At 43.6% G+C, this 21,312-nt stretch overlaps 1 protein-coding gene across 1 annotated transcript; it reads left to right on the top strand.

The window, feature by feature from the left end:
• The first annotated feature begins 6,781 nt into the window (after nt 1-6,781).
• Nucleotides 6,782-12,593, top strand: LOC306856508 (uncharacterized protein). Its single transcript, XM_079395847.1, has 13 exons — nt 6,782-6,880; nt 7,848-7,958; nt 8,089-8,391; nt 8,477-8,527; nt 8,604-8,651; nt 8,735-8,791; nt 9,389-9,439; nt 10,234-10,284; nt 10,375-10,458; nt 10,553-10,574; nt 10,654-10,694; nt 10,822-10,862; nt 10,990-12,593. Exons 1-13 carry the CDS (start codon nt 6,826-6,828, stop codon nt 11,089-11,091), a joined length of 1,017 nt encoding a protein of 338 aa, XP_079251973.1. The 5' UTR covers nt 6,782-6,825; the 3' UTR covers nt 11,092-12,593.
• The last annotated feature ends 8,719 nt before the right edge of the window (nt 12,594-21,312 follow it).

Here is a 21,312-nt window from a genome sequence, read left to right as displayed (position 1 = left end):
CGGGTTGGTCCACGCCAACAATGTATACCACCATCCCTGATGTGTGAAAAAAAAAAATCCACCAACTTCAACTTAAAAACTTAAGCTCAGTTGCTGCTTTATTTATTTATTTTTTAAAGTATAATCAAACTAGTTGTAGCTATTACAATTTAAATTAGATTAAACTGACTATAAAAATTGAGTTGGATTTTGTATTAAAAAATGAAGTTGAAATCAGTTAAATCAATTTGATGTATAAATTGAAGTAATGGGCATATATATATATATAAATATAAAGATCTTCTGCCAAATTCATTTGTTTTTAAAATACTTTAATTTTTCTTCTCTTTCAGTTCCATGCCTCTTCTTTATGGAAAGATAGTTTAAACATCAAATAAGTGTTTACATACGGTAAAGTGTGTGACAATAACAAAACTGTTGTATGTGTTTTTTTTTGGAGAAATTCTTTGTTAATAGGGTATGCTTTTTGTTAATAGGGTATGCTATGTCTGCTGAATTATTATTATTATTTTTTTAAATGTGAATAAAAATGGTGGCCTTTCCTAATTTTTGTGCTAAAATGTTTCTCATGTGTATTGAAAAAAAAATAGATAGAAAGTTTTCACTCAAAAATTGCTAGTAAATTTCACAAATAATTACAAAGAACCCACAGTTAACACATTCAAATTTCATTATTTTAAAGCTGAAAGACTGAAATAATATTTTCTTGTAAAATGTACTTTTTAAAATTTTCTTTATTTACAACCTCGAAAAATCATTTTACAGTGTGGCATACAGACAGAATTCTACAATAATATGTTCTGTAAAATGAATGAATAAATAAAAATAAACAATGGAACATTTATATATATATATATATATATATATATATATATATATATATATTTATTTAGTCATTTAGCAGACACTTTTATCCAAAGCGACTTACAAATGAGGACATAAGAAGTAATCAAAACCAACAAAAGAGCAACAACGTGCAACGTGCAAGTGCTATTACTTCTGCAATGCTTCAGTCTTGGTTAGCCTAACACAGTACAGATAATTATTATTATTTTTTTTAAATAAAAAGACATAGATAAAATAAAATTAGAATAGAGAGCGCTAGAGTTAGAGGGTCAAGTAAAGATGGAACAGATGAGTTTTTAGCCGTTTCTTGAAGATGGTTAAGGATTCGGCTGCTGAAAAGTGTTTTTGTGCGTCTTTGGGATGACACAATAATGGGTCGTTCACTTGAAGAACGCAAGCTTCTAGAGGGCACATAAGTCTGAAGTATTGAATTTAGGTAAATGAGTGTAGAGCCAGTGGTGGTTCTGTAGGCAAACATTAATGCCTTGAATTTAATGCGAGCAGCTATTGGTAGCCAGTGCAAATTGATGAACAGAGGCGTGACATGCGTTCTTTTCGGCTCATTAAAGATTAATCTTGCAGCGGCATTTTGGATTAATTGTAGAGGTTTAATAGAATTGTCTGGAAGACCTGCCAAGAGAGCATTGCAATAGTCAAGTCTGGACAGAACAAGAGCCTGAACAAGGAGATGTGTTGCATGTTCCATATATATATATATATTTCTTGATACCTACTAGGGAAAATATGTAATCAACTGCAAAAACTGCAATGCTTCAAATTTACTGGTGAGGAACGAAAATTGTGTAAACATCATAGAAATATTTAAGCTGACAGCTCCCTCTGCTATCTAAAACATGAATTTACAAAGATGTCTGTGAGATTATAGCCCCCTTCTTACCACTAAACTATGTGCTCACAATAAAAATGGAATTACACAACATTTGATATATAACCCTAGTTCCTCGAAGGAACGAGACGCTACGTCCTGAGAACGCTAGGGGAACGCCTCCACCGTGTGCAATCTATCCAAAGGATGGGTGAGATGTCGCGGACAGGGTGACGTAATGACCAGCTGGTATAAAAGCACGTGTGGTGAAACCGGCATCAGCTTCAGGAATGAAGCAAGCGCTGACAGGGATGCTGGAACTATGGCCTCGAGACGCAGTGTCTCGTTCCCTCGAGGAACTACAGTTACATACGTAACCTGAGACTTTTCTCTTCAGGAATTCGAGCTGCGTCCTGAGAACGCTAGGGGAAAGAGTCCCTGCCCAGTGTGTATCCCTGCAGAGCACATCTGGGGCGAGAGGACGGAAGAGCCTGGAGTGGCCCGCATATCGAGGCCATAAAACCTGACGAAGGTCAGGGGCGTGGACCAACCCGCAGCATTGCAGATGTCCTGTATTGGGACACCTGCGAGAAAGGCCTTGGACACTCCGCCACACTCCAAGTTGAATGAGCTCTGACTCCCATCGGCGAGGGGAGCTGAGAGGACTCATAAGCAGTGTTGATAGCATCCACAATCCACCGACTGAGGGTCTGCTTTGTAGCAGGCAGACCCCTCTTAGGGGGACCGTAGCATACTAGCAATTGGTCCGCAATTGGTCCGCCTTTCTCCACATGGCAGCTCTGTAGACATATGCGTCCAGTGCTCAGTGGCACATACAATTGTGCTTTTGCTGGTCAGGATCCTGAAAGGGAGGAGGACAGAAAGTCTGCAGTACTATAGGCTGTGGTGCTGAGGAGGGGACCTTCGGAACATACCCTGTTCTAGGGTATAGAAAGGCTTTGGCCATGCCGGGCGCAAAGTACAAATGAGTAGGGGCCACTGAGAGGGCCTGAAGGTCCCCCACTCTCTTTAGAGAAGATATCGCCAGAAGGAAAGTTACCTTCAGAGTGAGATGGCGATCATAAATCTCCTCAATAGGCTCAAAGGGAGGTCTACAGTGAGATTCTAGCACTACAGCCAGGTCCCAAGGTGGAACACGGGACCGTACTAGAGGCCTCAGCCTCAGCGCACCGCGGAGGAAACGTGTAACTAGGGGGTTTCTGCCCACTGACTGCCCACCAAGAGAGGCGTGGTAGGCCGAAATTGCTGCCACGTAAACCTTCAAGGTAGAGTGGGTCAAGCCTGTGGAGAGACGGGCCTGCAGGAACCTGCATGGTGCGGAGACCTCCTGACGGGAATCTCCCATGGAGAGCCATTGAGGAAAGAAATCAGGTCCGAGAACCATACTTGGTCTGGCCAGAACAGTGCTACCAGAAGTAGACTGACCTCATCCCGGCGCACTCTTGCCAGAACTCCCGGGAGCAGAGCGATCGGGGGAAAGGCGTACAGACGAAGCCTCGGCCATGTCTGTACCATAGCATCCAGACCCAGTGGAGCTGGATGAACTAGAGAGTACCAGAGGGGACACTGCGCTGTCTCCTGTGTAGCGAAGAGGTCCACCTGAGCCTGGCCAAACACTCTCCAGATTTCCTTCACCACATCTGGGTGAAGCATCCATTCCCCGGGCCTCTGCCCCTGTCTCGACAGGACGTCTGCCCCCATATTGAGATGCCCAGGGATGTGAACTGCCCTTAGCGAGCGGAACTTCCCTTGGGCCCACACAAGGATCTAGTGCGCCAGCCTGTACAGGGGGCGCGAACACAGACCTCCTTGGTGGTTGATATAAGAAACCACCGTTGTGTTGTCCGTGCGCACCAACACATTGCGATCTCTCAGGTCTGTGAGGAAATACTTCAGTGCACGCAGCACGGCCAACATCTCTTGGCGATTGATATGCCAGGTGAGATGGCGACCACTCCACAGACCGCGGGCAGGGTGGCCATCCATGACCGCTCCCCAACCGGTGAGGGATGCGTCCGTCGCTAGCGTTACGCGGCGACAAGGAGCTGCCAACACCGGGCCCTGAGACAAGAACCAAAGACGTCTCCACATGTCTAAGGCACGTAGGCATCGCCACATGACCTTGATCATGCAAAGTGGGTTTCCTCTCGGGGAGAACCCCTTGGTCTTGAGCCACCACTGTATGGGTCTCATGTACAGCAGGCCAATAGTTATCACGTTGGACGCAGCTGCCATCAGATCCAGCAGTCTCTGAAACTGCTTCACAGTGAGTCACCGGCTTACTTTCACCCTCGCGACCGCGGTGAGGATCGACTCGATCCGAGCAGGTGTCATACGAGCCTGCATCGTGAGCGAATCCCACACCATGCCCAGATAAGTGGTTCTCTGAGCCGGGGAAAGCACACTTTTCTTGGTGTTCAGTCTTAGCCCCAGCACTTCCATATGAGCGAGAACGACATCTCTAAATCAACCAATCGTCGATGTAATTGAGTATGCGGATGCCCTGTAGCCGCTACGGAGCTAACGCAGTATCCACACACTTTGTGAAAGTGTCTGGTGAGAGTGCTAGGCCGAAGGGAAGAACCCGATATTGGTAAGCTAACCTCAGGAAAGCTTTTCACCCCCGAAAGCAAACCTCAGGAACATCCTGTGAATGGGAAGGATGGAGATATGGAAGTATGCGTCTTTTAGATCGATCGTGACAAATAAGTCATTGGACCTGATCTGAGACATGACCTGTCTGAGAGTAAGCATCTTGAACTTCAGTCGCATGACTGAGCTGTTCAAATGACGCAGATCTAAAATCGGACGCAACCCTCGATCCTTCTTGGGAACTATGAAGTACCGGCTGTAGAACCCGGACTCTCTTTCGTGAGGAGGGACCACCTCGATGGCCTCCTTCCTCAAGAGAGTATCTACTTCTCGTTCCATTACCAGAGCCTGCTCGGGGCCCACCAGAGTGGGATTTACCCCGTTGAATCGAGGCGGTGGAGAAGCGAACTGGATTCTGTAGCCTCTCTCTACAGTATGCAGGACCCACCAAGACACATTTGGCAGAAGTTTCCATGCTGCCAAAAAGTCTACTAAGGGAACCAATCTCTCGAGACTGGCCTCTGGTGTAATCAGAGCAGCTAATTCGGTGCCCTGGAACGGCCCACCGGCAAGGGACGACCGAACTAGCTGCTCTAGAGACCCCTGAAGGGGTAGCGAGCATCTCAGTCCCGCGCTTCCGGGTGGAAGAAACTGAGATGTATTCTCGCTGGAGATCGCTGCGCCCTGAAGCACCAGGTTTGGCCGACCGACCTCCTAAGGGCACTAGCGAGGAACGGGCACCAGGAACCGCAGTGAAAACCGTTCCCCTCCAGCGGGGACTACCCTCATAAGACCTGGGCATCAGGGCTTCTTCGAAGCCTTCTTGGCCTGAAGCACGGCCCGGAGGTCCGTCTTCAGCTTAGAAGTCCTCGGCGCAGAGCACCTTGGTCCCAACTCAGAGGAGCGCGAGTGGAGACGCTCCGTCTCTGTGCCTCCCTGTACGAGGAGCTGGCACGCAGTTGGGGCTGCTCGTGTCCAGCAGCCGCCTGAGCTGAAGAGCGGCGAGGCAGGAACCGCTTAACTCCGCCGCTTGTTTACGGGCCTCCTGGTACCTGTGTCGCCGAACAGGCCAGAAGGCGTAAGCGGGGCGTCTAATAGGAATGCCCTGTCTTTATCTTTAATGTCAGACAGGGTCAACCACAGATGCCTCTCTGCTGCCACCATGGCTGCCATAGACCGCCCAATAGCACGGGCGGTCTCCATGGTGGTGCGGAGAGCCAAATCAGTGGTTCTCCTAAGCTCCGTGATGTCATCGGAGCTCATGGCCTCGCGCTCAACCAGCTCTTTAAGCAGGTCAGCCTGGTATGCCTGCAACACCGACATAGTGTGCAGGCACATGCCAGCCTGACCTGCCGCTGCGTACCCCTTGCCTACCAGCGTTGAGGTTGTACGCAACGGCTTGGAAGGCAAGGACGGAGCCTTTAGAGACGACGTCAAGGGGATGTCTTCTGAAGAGGGGATGAAGATGCGGGCCGAAAAGAGTCTTGCCCATGATCTCGACACCTCGGTGTGGAGATCGGGGAAGAATGGCAGGCTCCGTGTTGGAGGTGAACGCTTCGCTCACAGAAAGCGTTCATCCAGTCTGCTTGTCTGCGGCTCAGCTTGCTCCTCGGCCGGCCAGTCGATCTTTTAACTTGGCCACAGCATGAGTCATCACCTCCAACAGCTCCTCATACTGGGGTGACTGAGGGGGCGGAGCACACACAGCTTGTACTGCACACTGCTCTCGCCCTTATAATGTCTCATTGAAATTTATGGAGCTTTTAAGATGGACAAACAACACCAAATAAGACTCACAACAGATTGATAGACAATACACACACAGAGCGCTTGCTGAATGACAAAAAGTTGATGCCGGTTTCACTGCACATGCTTTTATACCAGCTGGTCATTACGTCACCCCGTCCGTGACGTCTCGCCCATCCTTTGGATAGATTGCACACGATATTCAGAGCCGCTCACGCTGGAGGCGTTCCCCGAAGCGTTCTCAGGACGCAGCTCGAGTTCCTGAAGAGGAACACAGCTGTTCAAACAGTTAAAGCTAGTAAAGATGGTGTAGGCGGAGAGGCAAACAATAGCAAGCTAGCTTTAAAAGCATAAGATCCCACTCTCCCTGCAAATCACTCTCCAAAGCCACAAGTCCTCCTGTGCACAGGCAGACAAGCCTTTAATTTGAAGATGTCTTGTTTTTGCAGCTCCAGCTCGACCACAATTGTGTCCTGTGGCTTTGAAAGACCTCAACACTTCAGACAAATACTATAACAAAAGCTGTACTGAGAAAATAAGACTTAAAAATGAAATTTATATTCAGAACTTCCCTTAGCATCAGAAAAAATATAATGTTTGTGTTCTCATTTATTTGGTTTGATTGAAGTAACTGATCTTTATATTATATCTTATTTCGTGTTTAATGTTGCCGATATATATTGTGCCATTTTTTAAAATAGGTTTCCTTTCATTGCTTCCTACTTCCTCATGTATTTACTGATGTGGCGTGTGTGTCTGTATGTTAGTTAATCACTCTTTCATGTGACGCTGACATGGTGCTGCTCATCCCCCTCATCTTTACACTCTTTCTGGAGGTAAAACCTCAAGGTAAGTCACAATATCAATTTTTAAATTAACTTTGATCTCATATCAAGTGTCTGTTCTCCTCGGCTTTAGACACATTTTTGTCTTTAATATTTGCTCCATTATCTGTCAGATGTGCTTATTTTAGGTACGACCAACATTTACAAAATAGTGCATTCAATATTTAAAGCCCAAATGTTTTGTGTTACAGTGTATCTAAACAGTGTATGCTGTATGTTGCTCAGTTGGTATGTTACAGTTGTTTTAGTTGTTTAAGCTGTGAGTAAACACAAAAGCAAAAGCCAGTGTTATTTTTAGGTGGATGACTTTCTTTGTAGGTTGCAGCTTTCTTCTAGCTGCATGCATGAATTAGATGCACGTAGTCAGAAATACCTTGTAAAAGGTGATATGCCACAGCAGTAGATTTTGGATTTCCTCTGAACCTCTGCCTTGTTCTTATCAACCAGTGGTTCTCAACCTTTGACTTGAAGGCCACCCATTGTCCAACACAACATTCAAGGGCCCTATTACTGGCTATTTTCTCTGGTATTTGGTTTTATGCATGACAGTGTTGCTTGTTTTTAACAAGTTTAACAGAAATAATTAGCTATACGGTTAATTTTGCGATAAGATTCAAGTTTTGTTTTGTTTGTTATTATTCATTAACACTTCATGATTTAATTGTGTTTTTAGTACATTCATTATTTTTTAAATAATTTTAAGTAATCTGTTGGCTTTTTTTGGAAGCTTGTGGAAGCCCCAAGTAGGCCCCTGGTTGAAATCACTTCTCTATTATGGTCAAAGCAAGTTACTTTTGTTCACATTAGTTCAGTGATGTCAATGGGCATCTTGTTTTAAAATATGAGCCTTTATAATGTAATATTTTACAGTTTGATTCTGACCAAGGAATTGTCCTTGTGTTCAGCAGCTTATATTTACAATTTATATTTGATGTATTGTTATCTGAAGATTTACTGTATTTCTGCTACAGTGTCCTCTGATCAGTTTTGGCTGACAGCATCTCCAGCATCAGTTCAGAAAGACTCAAGCACAGCACAGATGAGACATGATGCACGAGACGCACCATCTGGTTCAAGCCAGTGTAAGGGATTATTTTGGTACTGTAAAGTTTACAGTAAAATCTCACTATTTAGCACTGAGTATCATTTAACTATTCTATTAAGCATGATAATAATCTAATGCTCTACTATCACATGCCTGTGTGTTTGTAGATGAGCAGCCGGACATTAGCGTCAGCCATGACTCTGAAAAAGGTGAATTTAGAATTCTTTGTGAAATACCTGGATCAGATAATGGTGGTTATACTTGTTTTCTTTCTCTTGGAGATGAATATCCACAATTTAAAAAGATACAATCTCATGAACTCTCTGGAAAAACACAGTGTCTTTTTACAGTCTTGGAATATGAATTTTCAAATAATCTGAAGTCAGTCGAGAATAAGGTAGTGAGCTGCAGTTATTCTACAAAAACTGCACCATTTAAACGATCATATAGTGACAAGTTCAACCTTACAGGTTTGTAATGTTAGTGTTATCTTCACATTTTCACAATAAATGCTAATTAATTCAATGTTTTTAATGTAGTTTTTTTCCTCTATAGCTTTTTTTCCTGTGAAAATTCAGTCACCACCAACAACAAAGAGAACATTATGTAAGTTCATCTGATATTTATGATTGTTAATTTTTTGTGATGATTATTTTTTAACATGGCAAAATCTTCTTTGCAGATTCAACTCCAACTTTCTTTATAAATGCTACAACAACAGAGCCAAAAGGTGAGAGAACTAAATGTGAAAACAATTGGGATGATTTCTTCTTTGCCAACAACTTAATGAATAGTAAGTTCTTAATATTTCAGCAACTCTGACTACAGAATCCAGTTCTTTTTATAAGACCACAATAAACCCTACAACAGGTGAGCATGTTTTTAATATTAAGATTGAATTTTATGATTATGAATTCTGTAATAACTAAGTAGCATTTAAAGGGATTATGACAAATTCGTTCTCAAGGTAAGTTCTGATGGTGTTGGAGGTCTGATAAGATGTTTTTCCCTGCAGTAATGAGGATCTGAAACACTAAGTTTCATTCTGTAGTTGCCCTCAGAATTGAGGAACAGTTTGTAGATTCAGCCACAGTCCTAATAACATTAAAGACTTCATTGTGTATTATAGCACTTAAAAAAAAATCGATAAATAAGGTAATATAATATTCTGGTTTAGAATAAGTAAACACAGATCAAGAGGTAAAACAAATAAATATTAAATAGATTTGACGATGTAAACTTTAAGGAAGTAGATCATTATTTGGTCATTCTGAGGTGACGTTTTCTGATATGACTCATATTGTTCTCAAAACTGTGAAATATCACACAATCGGTTTATTATTAAAGTTAGCAAGAAATGTATGATTATTCAGGAAAAATATAATTACTTGGAGATGTTTAAAGTCAATATGAACTAAATCAGTGAGAAAATAAGAAATATTTGTATTTAATAATTCTACATTGTAGAAACTACTCATACTTCGCAACCTCTCAGTGTCACATGGAACACGACAGCGGGTGAGTTACTGCACTACAGTGAAGTTTGTTGTTGGAGCAGATGCTGTTTTTAAAGGTACACTATGTAACTTTTTTGCTCAAAATGTACAAAATTGATATAATGAGCAAGTACATCATGAATCCATCTTCCAAAACACGCTTTTGTCTTATCCTGAATCACTATGGTACACCTATAATAAGTGTTTATATTTGGACTGTTTTAGAGGCCGACTGTGGCAGAGAAGCCCATTACCAGAATGAAGTAGCTCTGGCTACAATGTTCTTCCGCAGGATGCATGCAGTCTTGTTTATTCACTGCTAGAATGCCAAAAGTTACATATTGTACTTTTAAAGGAATTGTTCAAATGAAATTTTGCTGAAAATGTACTCACACTCAAGTCATCTAAAATGTAGATTAGTTTGTTTTGTCTTTATAGAGATTTGGAGAAATCTAGCATTACATCACTTGTTCACCAATAGATCCTCTGCAGTGAATGGGTGCCATCAGAATGAGAGTCCAAACAGCTGATAAAGCCTCACAATGATACACACAACTCCAGAGCATCAATTAATGTCTTATGACGTGAAAAGCTGACGGCACCCATTCACATGGCAGAGGATCCAGTGGTGAGCAAATTATGTAATGCTAATTTCAGCAAATCTGTTCCATTGAAGAAACAAACTCATCTACATATTGGATGGCCTGAGGCTGAGTACATTTTCAGCAAATTTTCATTTTGGGGTGAACTATTCCTTTCTTTTTCTTTAAGAGATGTCAGTGTTCAAGTGTCTCTTCCTTCATTTCAACCTTTTAGCTCTCAAAGTTTCAGCTCCTGGTGAAAATGCTGTCCATACATCAAGAACAAGTAAGTATTAACAATCAGTATAAATCAAATAATCACCGAAACTGAAAACTTTGCAAATGGTAATCAATCTGATTTCTTGGTGACACAAAGAATCATGGCTCATCCTGACACTGGCAGCCACAAGTGCAGGGATTTTTCTGACCGGACTCATGGGCATCTGTCTGTGCTGCATGAGTATGTTACCTACACATGTGAATATAGACTGCCTTTTTTAATATCCAGCTTGCAGAGCAGCACATTAATACACTGGTATGATTTATTTTACTAGGACTGCAACCAAGGAAGAAGAGGTGAGACTTTTTTTGTGCACATGCTGTTAGTGTTAAAACCATAAAAATATAAATAATTTTTGTTTCTTATTATTTTAAGCCCTGTGAATACTTCTGTAGCAGCCATTTCCCAGACCCCAGGTAAATCATAATCATTTATACTAATTATTATGTCATGCATATGAGCAGATTATGTTCATAAGTTTAATGAGGAAAAATTAAATATTGTGGTAGTATATAATTATAAAATGTATTTCTAATGTATCAGATGATATTGATGCCAGCGAGGAACATTCTGAAGAAAATTGGGTGAGTATATAAAGGCCTGTGACAGACACCTTCCAATGTTTACATCCACTACCTTATGTATTTATTGTTTTGCTTCTCTTTCATTTCTTCACATATTGTATATTTATCTACATTCTTTGCTCTACAGATGAAACTGAACCACGTGTACTGCACCATCCCTGATGTCGCTGCAGACACTCATGCGTTATACAGTCTGGCACAAATGCCAAACCATCCTCTGCCAGTTTAAATGTTCTTTCATTGTATTATAATAGTTAAACTAATTGACATTAAAAGAGAATGTGGATGTTTCAGTCAAACTATTTTGTTTTTCTAATAATCAAAAACAAAAAGCAATGCCAGAAAAAGTAATGTCAGATATTGTTGGTCCATTAATAGCATTGATGTTTTAACTTCATCACTGCTGTACATTACACTCACACACACACACACACACACACACACACACACACACACTTCTGTGTGACTCATGTTTGTGGTCAGTATATAGGATATACATACCCAGCCTCTCACCTCTCACTTCTCCCTTAAACTTTTCTTTGCATCTCAGACCAGTGAGAATCTGTCATTTAAAATGAACATTTTAACCACATGCATGGTTTTAGTCATTACATACTTGAATTTGTGTATTGTTGCTCTTTGTTAAAGCCAAAGAACATCAAACATTATTTCATTACTCGAACATTACAAAGAAGCTGCCCCCCCCCCCCCCCCCCCCTCCTCAAAGTGAAGCTGCTGGTCAATGAACAATATAACGATTCAAACTGAAACACGGACTTTTTACAAAATCTTTACATTTGCATTTAATCATACAACATACCACATTATTAGAATAAAAATCCCCCCCCCCCCCCAAAATAAATAAAAAAATAAATAAAAATAAGATATAGTAGTATTATATATTCACCCTTTCTATCACTCCACTTCAGGAGACTGCGTTTATATTTATATATTTGTGACCCTGGACCACAAAACCAGTCATAATAAGTAACACGGGTATATTTGTAGCAATAGCCAAAATTACACTGTATGGGTCAAAATGATGAATTTTTCTTTTATGCCAAAATCCATTAGGATATTAAGTGAAGATCATGTTTCATGAAGATATTTTGTAAATTTTCTACTGTAAATATATCAAAACTTCATTTTTGATTAGTAATATGCATTGCTAAGGACTTGACTTGGACAACTTTAAAGGTGATTTTCTCATTATTTAGATTTTTTTGTTTTGCTCCCTCATATTCCAGATTTTCAAATAGCTGTATCTCAGCTAAATATCATCCTTGTTTATTCAGCTTTCAGATGACGTATGAATCTCAATTTAAAAAAAAATTACCCTTATGACTGGTTTTGTGGTCGAGGGTCACATTTCTAAAATATTCAGTCTTACGGTAAGTTAGCTCTGTTGTTTTATATATATTTTTAAACACTGTATGTTTACATATATTGTGAAAAGTTTTATTTTATCATGTCTGATCAATATATGTGAAATTTCACCATGAAACAAGGTAGACCTCTTTTCTGTCTCCTTTCAAATTTTAATAAATTGTAAGTGTATGTTTTTCTTTGACCATTATACATAAGGCCTAGAATTGCAGTGCAACAGCATAATTGAGTACTAATTCACTAAATGCATTCTGACTTTACTCTGCAAAACTCTGCAAAAGAGGATTTAGCTTCTGCGAAGTTGTGTGAACAATACAACATGAAAAAATAAACAGCTTTTGATTGAAAAACTAATGGAACTACCAGGAAAATGAACACGGCTAACAATGAGTTACTAACTTGTTTGTGGTGACATGTAGTGTAGACTGTAGAATGCCATAGACATATATAGATAGATGTGATGCCTTTAAACTGCTATTTAAATGCAGACCCACAGCTCACAAGACTATTTTTTTGACAGCCAAATGTTGCATGAATTAAAAGCACAAATTTCCCACTGTGTTATCTGTTTCTTGTACAATTATTCAAATGAATCTCTAAAAGACAAAACTGAAATAGTGACACTGGTTAGCTGAGTCAATGAAATAAAATACATTTTAAAACTGTAGCCTATATACAATGGAAATGACCTGCATGTGAACAGGTTATTTTGTTGTTGTATTTCCCAACTTTTAGTATATTCTGGTAGCTTTACTTGAGTAGTTGATTTAAAATTGTGATATCTAAGACTGGGAATGAGGTAATGTATTATCTTAAATAGACCTTTTGCTGTTTCAACTGTGACCTCTACTGTTGAAGCTTTGACAACTGCCACAGGACTGTGTGAGTTGACCTTTAATTTTATACTAAAACATACCTGAATTACACCGAAGCAATTCAAGTTCAGTAAAGGTTCATGTCATAGCATCTACTGTTGTTAAAGGACGAGTGGTTCCAAAATTATTTTCCTCATTTCCACTTTGTACTTTTCAGTGCTACAATTCCTGGTGAAACTGCTGTTATTGGAAGACCAAAATCAAGTTAGCATTACCAATGATATGAAATTAATCAGTTAATAACGGAAAACTTTGCATATGGTGATCAACTGATCTGATTTCTTGGTGGCAGAAAGAAACGTGTCTCATCATGACACCAGCAGGGGATTTTCACTGCAGAGAGGAATATAATGAACGGAGAATGGAGGCCAGAAACAATGCTTTGAAATTAAAACCTTCTTAATGATTTACAACAAACAGGCAGCATTCCACTCCATAAGGCATTAATTGATGGACTGGAGTCATGTGGATTTCTTGTGATCTTTTTATCAACTTTTGGAATCTCATTCTGACGGCACCCATTCACTCCAGAGGATCCATTAGTGAGCAAGCGATGTAGTGCTAAATTTATCCAAATCTTTTCCCATGAAGAAACTAATTCATCTACATTTTGGATGGACCGAGGGTGAGTACATTTTCAGGAAATTTTCAGATCCAATCTGTTATATAATATAATATATAATATATATAATTACACTGATAATAGAATGTCATATTGCATAATTATGTTATTAAGTTTAGACTTATTATACACTTTCACCTATTTAAGAAGTATACAGTATATATAATAAGGTTTCCTGTGGTCTGATGTACCACTTCCTAATTCACCATTCACCATTGTTTGAGTTGTGTGAGTCTCGTTCTGTCTCTTTTCTCACACTGGCTATAATGGAGTTGTTTACCTTAATTTTTCCCCTCCTCCTCAGGTTCAGTTTTACAGTAAGTTATTTATCATAACTTACTGTAAAAAACTAATATTCACATTTGTATTCATGTTTTGATAAAGTTTCATTGTCTCGAATATGTCCGCGTTTGATTGGTAAATAGAAGATTTAATCACACAAAGTACAAAATTATTACAAATGATGAAAACTGCATGTCTTTGTTTAATATGTATACAGGAATATTTGAATAGCTATGAAGCATGTAAAACTCTTATTTGTATGAATAAAAGTCTCAACCAGAATTGACCTTGTCACAGATCATAAGCATCATTCATATTATAATGTAAAATAGAAAACAAAATACTGTGATATTACTGTATGCGTAAAATAAAGAGGTAAAAAATGTCCAAGTGACCCATAAGGTTTAACATATCAGGCAATGGAAAACCTGTAAGTATCAGGCAATTTTAAAATCACAATTTTTTAGGCCTTGAAAATTCATGCAAATTAGTAAAATGTATTTAGTGAATATATATATATATATATTCTAGTTGTCTAGTTGTAAAAGTAACTCAAAGCTGAGCTCATCATGTCAGCTCTCAGTCACTGGATCTCAGATCAGTATTTGGTCTGGAGGTCAGAGTTTATCTGTGAGAATAACCTGCTTCTACACTGTAAATTTGTTACAATTCTGATCATTTGTCTCAGCAGTTTCATCACCACCATCAACCACCACTGAACAAACTACAACAGCAATGAAAACCTGTGAGTAATTGAGTTAATAAGAAGTATCCTTTTCTTGACAGATGTAATCTAGAAACACTGATGTCTGTAATATTGTGCAGTAGTTCAGTTTTTACTCTAATATGATTTAATCTGAGATCTGTTGCAGCTGTTCCTCACACTGTTCACACTCACTCTGAAGGTTGTTCATTCACTCACAACACAAAACTGCTTATTATGCATATTTCTACAAACTAAAACAAACCTTGAAATGCCCTAATACCTTTATGATCACATCACAATGTATATTAATTTAAAATGAATTTGATAATAAAAAACAGATAATTAATCTGATTTACTTTCTTCACTTGCACATTAAATCTCATTTCTATAGTGTTTACACTTTTTAATCAGCTCTTTTAATATACAGATGAACACAGTTCCCTATCGATACTCCACTCGTACTGCGTCTTGCTAAAGACGCTATGGGAAAAAGCCTTTTTTCTCCTTTACTGAAGCCTTATTCAATCACGCAGTGAAACTGCACGATCATTGGTTTGTGCAGTGTGATAAAACGAACCAATGTGTCGGCAGCGGAGCTGCACGAGCCTATGGCGACGGAGCCCGCCAGATCCCGCCAGAATGGGCGGGGTTATCTGGCTATATAATCAGCCGTCTCGCCATAGGATCCTCAGATTTCTTCTCCTTCAGCGACGACATCTCGCCTTCGCTGATCCCAAGAAGCCGCCTCGCCGTTGACACGCCTCGCAGCTGAGCCAGAGACCTCCTGCCAGCTGAGACGCCGCTTTCACCGCGCTCCAGCCCCGCAGAAGCCCCGGTCTGTTCGCTGCCGCCATCCGGTGAGTGCTATAAAAATGCATATTTATCGGCGTTGTTGCAAATGCCGCAACAGCGAGTGTGGCTCGTGCAGGGGATCCTGCACGATGCAAAAGAGCAGTGAGCGCGTGCCGCCTGTCTGGGTCTCGCCCACGCACTGACTGCGCGCTTACTGAGACAGCTCGTTCGAGTATGAGTCTCGCTCTTCCCGCTCGCTGTCCGTCTCTGTGGAGGCAGCTCCGCTCTCCCGTTTCCCCTCTCTCAGCAAAGCTCGGAGAATGAAACGTCAGAGCCACGGAGCTTCCTGCAGCGCTCGGATCCGCCGGTGTTCACACGTGAGAATCAGAGCTCCTCCTTCATTGGGCGGCTCTATTCTCTTTGGCGGACCGGAGTGGAAAGTTATGTGTGTGCGTCACTGAGACTGCGCTCACACAGGCAGCCTGCTTTCACCGAAAGCCGGGCTTTACTCTGATTTGCTCGCGGTCCTCTATGTAGCAGGCCCCGCCTCCCCCCTTCTCTTCTCCCAGTCACCTCGGAGACAGGAACAGCGAGTGAGGCTGAGCAATCAGGTTGAGTGATTTTTCGCGCCGGCTTAGCCCCGTGTGTTTCACTCTGCATACAGCGCTTTGATCTGCCAGCGCGTGTGGATTAGCGCGCCTCATTACATTGAGTGGCTCAATCCTTCTGCGCGCATTGTAAAATGCTGCGCTGGGCGGCCACCCACTCACGTTTATTTTCTCCCAGTCACCTCGGAGAAAAAGACGGTAAAATCGCATGGCTGGGCGTTCAGGCTTGAGTGATTTTTCGCGCCGGCATAGCCCCGTGTGTTTCACTCTGCATACAGCGCTTTGATCTGCCAGCGCGTGTGGATTAGCGCGCCTCATTACATTGAGTGGCTCAATCCTTCTGTGCACATCGTAACATGCTGCACTGGGCGGCCCCGACTCTCGCGTTTCTCTTCTCCCAGTCACCTCGGAGAAGGAGACGGATAAAAAAAAAAAAAAAAAAAGGCTTGAGTGATTTTTCGCGCCGGCATAGCCCCGCGTTTTTCACTCTGCATACAGTCTTTGATCTGCCAGTGTGTTTACACTAAGTATTAGCGCCTCTTGCAGCTCTTTGATCTGCCAGCGCTACTTTCATTATGAAAGCTTCAGTCTGTCCCTGCCGCGCTCACGGTCCCTTTCTTCAATGAAGGTGGCCACGCCTCCCCTGCTCTAGTGTTTCTACTCTCCCAGTTATCTCGGGGAAGAAACTGCAAGCTCCAGGGTTCGCGCGATCAAGCTTGAGTGAATTTACGCCAGGGCAGCCCCGCGTTTCACTCTTTGATCTCGGCTCGCCTTCTTCAGTGAAGATGGCCCCTCCCCTCGTCCGCTACGAGCGGATCTGAGAGGATGCGCGCGGCACTTTTGATCTGCTGGTGTGTTTACACAATGGTAATTAATACCCCTCTTCTAAGAGTGGTTGATCCTTTTAGGCAGATCGAAAGCAAGTTGTCACTATGATTATAACTGACAGCTTCAGACTCCTGACGCTTCTGGGCTGTGCCCACGGCCCAAATGGCCTCTGTCATGCCTCCAAACACCCCGTTTAGCTCCGGGTGCCGATGGCAATGAGTTTGTGGTAAATACTGTTGTGAACACTGGGCCCTTTCAAAAAGTGCCCACACAACTGATCGCTGTTATAGCAAGGAAATAAGACACAAACATTTTCAAAAGGGAGCACATTCCTCTCCCTCTTATCACGAGCTTCAGGTCCCCGCTTGGCGGCCTGCCACTCGAGTTTATCCAGCCCCTTGCCACGCGGGCCAAGGCCTGGAGGGCCATCCCCGGAGTGTCAGAATGGGTTATACGGATAATAGAACGAGGTTACTCACTCCAATTCGCTCGCAGACCCCCGCGCTTCAGCGGCGTGGTCTCCTCTTCTGTAGACGGCTAGAACGCTCACGTTCTACGTTCAGAAATGATGATGCTGTTGAAAAAAGGAGCCATAGAAATGGTTCCTCCAGCTCAGAGCGAATCAGGCTTTTACAGCCATTACTTCCTCGTTCCCAAGAAGGATGGCGGCCTCCGGCCCATCCTCGATCTCAGACGCCTGAATCGCGCCCTCGTGAGGAGGTCGTTCAGGATGATCACACTGAAGCAGATCCTCTCGCAAATTCGCTCAGAGGACTGGTTCTGTTCCCTGGACCTGAAAGACGCATACTTTCACGTCCAGATAGCCCCCCCATCACAGACGATTCTTGAGATTCGCCTTTGAGGGAGTGGCTTATCAGTACACGGTCCTTTCCTTTGGACTGTCCCTGGCCCCACGCACTTTTACGAAGTGCATGGACGCGGCTCTTTCCCCTCTCAGGCAGATGGGAATCCGCATTCTCAATTACCTCGACGACTGGCTCATTCTGGCCCAGTCAGAGGTACAACTACTCTCACACAGAGCCCTCCTCCTCAGCCACCTAGAATGCCTGGGGCTCAGGGTCAATTTTGCCAAGAGCGCGCTGTTTCCCAGCCGACGGGTGTCGTTTCTGGGAACAGTTTTGGACTCAGCTCAGATGAGAGCTGTGCTAGCGCCGGAACGCGCTCTGGCCATTTAAAAGCTCGCAGCCTCCTTCCAGAGCGGCACCGCTCGCCCCGTCAAAGCGTTTCAGAGGATGCTGGGCCTCATGGCCACAGCATCGCCGGTGCTACAGTTGGGCCTGCTTCGCATGCGGCCCCTTCAGCGCTGGTTGAAACCACGGGTTCCACCCCACGCATGGCGACATGATCGCCTACATTTCAGGGTGAGTCAGGCCTGTGTAACAGCCCTGGTCCCCTGGAAGAACCCACGATGGTTCAGAAAGGGTGTGGCCATAGGGATGGTCTGCAGCAGGAAAGTTGTCACAACAGACGCCTCCAACATGGGTTGGGGGCGCTGTGCGAAGGCAAACCGACCTTTGGTCGAAGGCGGAGCAGAACCTCCACATCAACTGCTTAGAAATGCTAGCAGTGTGTCGAGCCTGCCAGTTTTTCCTGCCAGAGCTAAGGGGACGACATGTGCTGATCCGCTCAGACAACATGTCAGTGGTGTCCTACGTAAATCACCAGGGAGGTCTCTCCTCGAAGCGCCTCTTCCTTATGGTAGAGCGACTTCTGGAGTGGGCTCAGCTCAACTTGCGCTCGCTGAGAGCAGCACATTTGCCGGGCAGATTGAACCAAGGAGCGGATATGTTATCACGGAGCAACGTCCCCTCAGAAGAGTGGATGCTCCACCCGCAGACGGTTCGAATGATCTGGAGAATCTTTGGCAAGGCCGAGGTAGACCTTTTCGCCTCCAAAGACAACTCTCACTGCCCAGCCTATTATTCGAAGGTCAAGGACGTGTTGGCCCACGACTGGCCCAACCTCCTCCTCTATGCATTCCCTCCGATCGCTCTGATTCCTCAGGTCATCAGGCGAATCAGGGAACAACGACACAAGGTCTTGTTGGTGGCCCCCCTGTGGGAGAACCAGCCTTGGATGTCAGAGCTGACCCAGCTGCTAACCGCAGCCCCCTGGCCCGTGCCCCTGAGACGAGACCTCCTCTCTCAGGCGAACGGTTTATTGTGGCACCCTCGTCCCGAACTGTGGGCGCTTCACCTCTGGCCGCTCAACGGGAGCCTACCAGCCTCCCAGAGCGAGTGCTAAATACCATTTCTGAGGCTAGAGCCCCGTCTACGAGACGCCTCTATGCCCTTAAATGGGCGGTTTTCTCCGAATGGTGTCTAAACCGCGGTGAGGACCCCCCTACATCTGAGTTGGCGGTGATTCTGTCCTTCCTGCAGGAGCTGCTGGATAAAGGACGCTCTCCCTCCACACTCAGGGTGTTCGTATCGGCTATAGCGGCCTTCCACGCCCCTATCGCGGGCCAATCAGTGGGCAGGGACAATGTTATCGTCCGCTTTCTAAGGGGTGCCAAGAGGCTGAATCCGTCTCGGCCCCTTACTGTCCCTACGTGGGACTTACCCACTCCTTTTGAGCCGCTCCAGTCTACGAACCTTCGGTCGCTGTCGCTGAAGACTGCTTTGCTACTAGCACTAGCGTCAGTCAAGCGAGTAGGAGACCTGCAGGCGCTCTCTGTGAGCCCTGCCTACCTGGAATTTGGGCCAAACGACTCCAAGGTCGTCCTAAAACCAAGGCATGGATACGTACCTAAGGTACTTTCCACTCCGTTCAGAGCTCAGGTCATCACACTCTCCGCGCTTCCTCCCTCTGAGGAGGACCGGGAGTTCATTCTGTTATGCCCTGTTAGAGCCCTACGGATCTACTTTGAGCGTTCCGCCTCCTTCAGGCGCACGGAACAGCTCTTTGTTAGCTTCGGTAACCGCGCCAAGGGGCTTCCGGTCACGAAGCAGAGACTCTCTAAGTGGATAGTGGATGCCGTTACGCTGGCTTACTCTTCCTTGGGCCTTCAATGCCCCATTGGAGTACGAGCCCATTCGACTAGAGGCATTGCCTCGTCGTGGGCCTGGTCTAGCGGTGTGTCCATTACAGACATTTGTGTGGCGGCCGGCTGGGCCTCGCCGTCCACATTTGCAAAGTTTTATAAGTTGGATGTACCGACCTTACAGGCCAAGGTCCTATCTGCTTAGATGAGTATGACTTATGTTGTGGGAACATCCCTAACGGAGATCTCTTGACTGCATGGGCACTCAAGCTCTCTGATGGGTTCCTTACATATCTCAGCCCTGAAAGTGCTGAGTATGCGAGGAATACATGGAATGACCCGGGCCGAGCGTGACCTCTATGAGCTCAGCTCGCTTTAGCCCGAGTATACTATTATACTTCCCTCTGAGCATGTAATGCTTATGGAGATATTTTACACAGTCGTTCCTCTACCATAGCACGGCGTGATTGAATTGTGTTCCCATAGCGTCTTTAGCAAGACGCAGTACGAGTGGAGTATCGATAGGGAACGTACTCGGTTACTATCGTAACCTCGGTTCCCTGAGATACGGAACGAGTACTGCGTACTTTGCCGTGTCAGGTAGCTGCACGACTCAGTCGTCGCTTCAGTCGAAGTAAACCTGAGGATCCTATGGCGAGACGGCTGATTATATAGCCAGATAACCCCGCCCATTCTGGCGGGATCTGGCGGGCTCCGTCGCCATAGGCTCGTGCAGCTCCGCTGCCGACACATTGGTTCGTTTTATCACACTGCACAAACCAATGATCGTGCAGTTTCACTGCGTGATTGAATAAGGCTTCAGTAAAGGAGAAAAAAGGCTTTTTCCCATAGCGTCTTTAGCAAGACGCAGTACTCGTTCCGTATCTCAGGGAACCGAGGTTACGATAGTAACCGAGTACGGTTCTAACAATAAACATTTCACTGCCGTTGTCAGTTTTGTTTGCATTATTTTCTTTGTCAGATAGTAGTCTGATCAATGAACAAATTAATTGTTTGTGTGCTTTTATGCATCAAGGATTAAACTTAATAAAGGTAACCCCTAAGTGAATAATTTCCACATTATTATTATTATTGATATCAAAATGTATTCTAAGTCTATTAATTGTTATTTTTGGCATATTTGAACTTTCGCATAGTAACTTTTGACAAAACTACCCTCTGTCTTTAATATGAGTTTGACCACAACATCTGCCCCAGATCTGCCTTCTGTTAACATTTGAGTTGAACAGTACATGTGGTCACATGATCTACGCTCACAGAACTGATTGCACAATGGATTAAAATGGTTTCCTGTTGTCTGATGTGTTACTTCCTAATTCTATTGTA

Source organism: Barbus barbus, assembly GCF_936440315.1.
Source record: "Barbus barbus genome assembly, chromosome: 37".
Taxonomy (NCBI): domain Eukaryota; kingdom Metazoa; phylum Chordata; class Actinopteri; order Cypriniformes; family Cyprinidae; genus Barbus; species Barbus barbus.
This window is presented reverse-complemented; position numbering and strand designations above follow the sequence as displayed.

Excerpts from the sequence above, each read along its gene's own strand:
- LOC306856508 (XM_079395847.1), top strand. The coding sequence starts at position 6,826 with ATGGTGCTGCTCATCCCCCTCATCTTTACACTCTTTCTGGAGGTAAAA. Across the intron at positions 6,881-7,847 it reads TCTGGAGGTAAAACCTCAAG|TGTCCTCTGATCAGTTTTGG; the intron begins GTAAGTCACAAT and ends TTTCTGCTACAG. Across the intron at positions 8,652-8,734 it reads TACAACAACAGAGCCAAAAG|CAACTCTGACTACAGAATCC; the intron begins GTGAGAGAACTA and ends TTAATATTTCAG.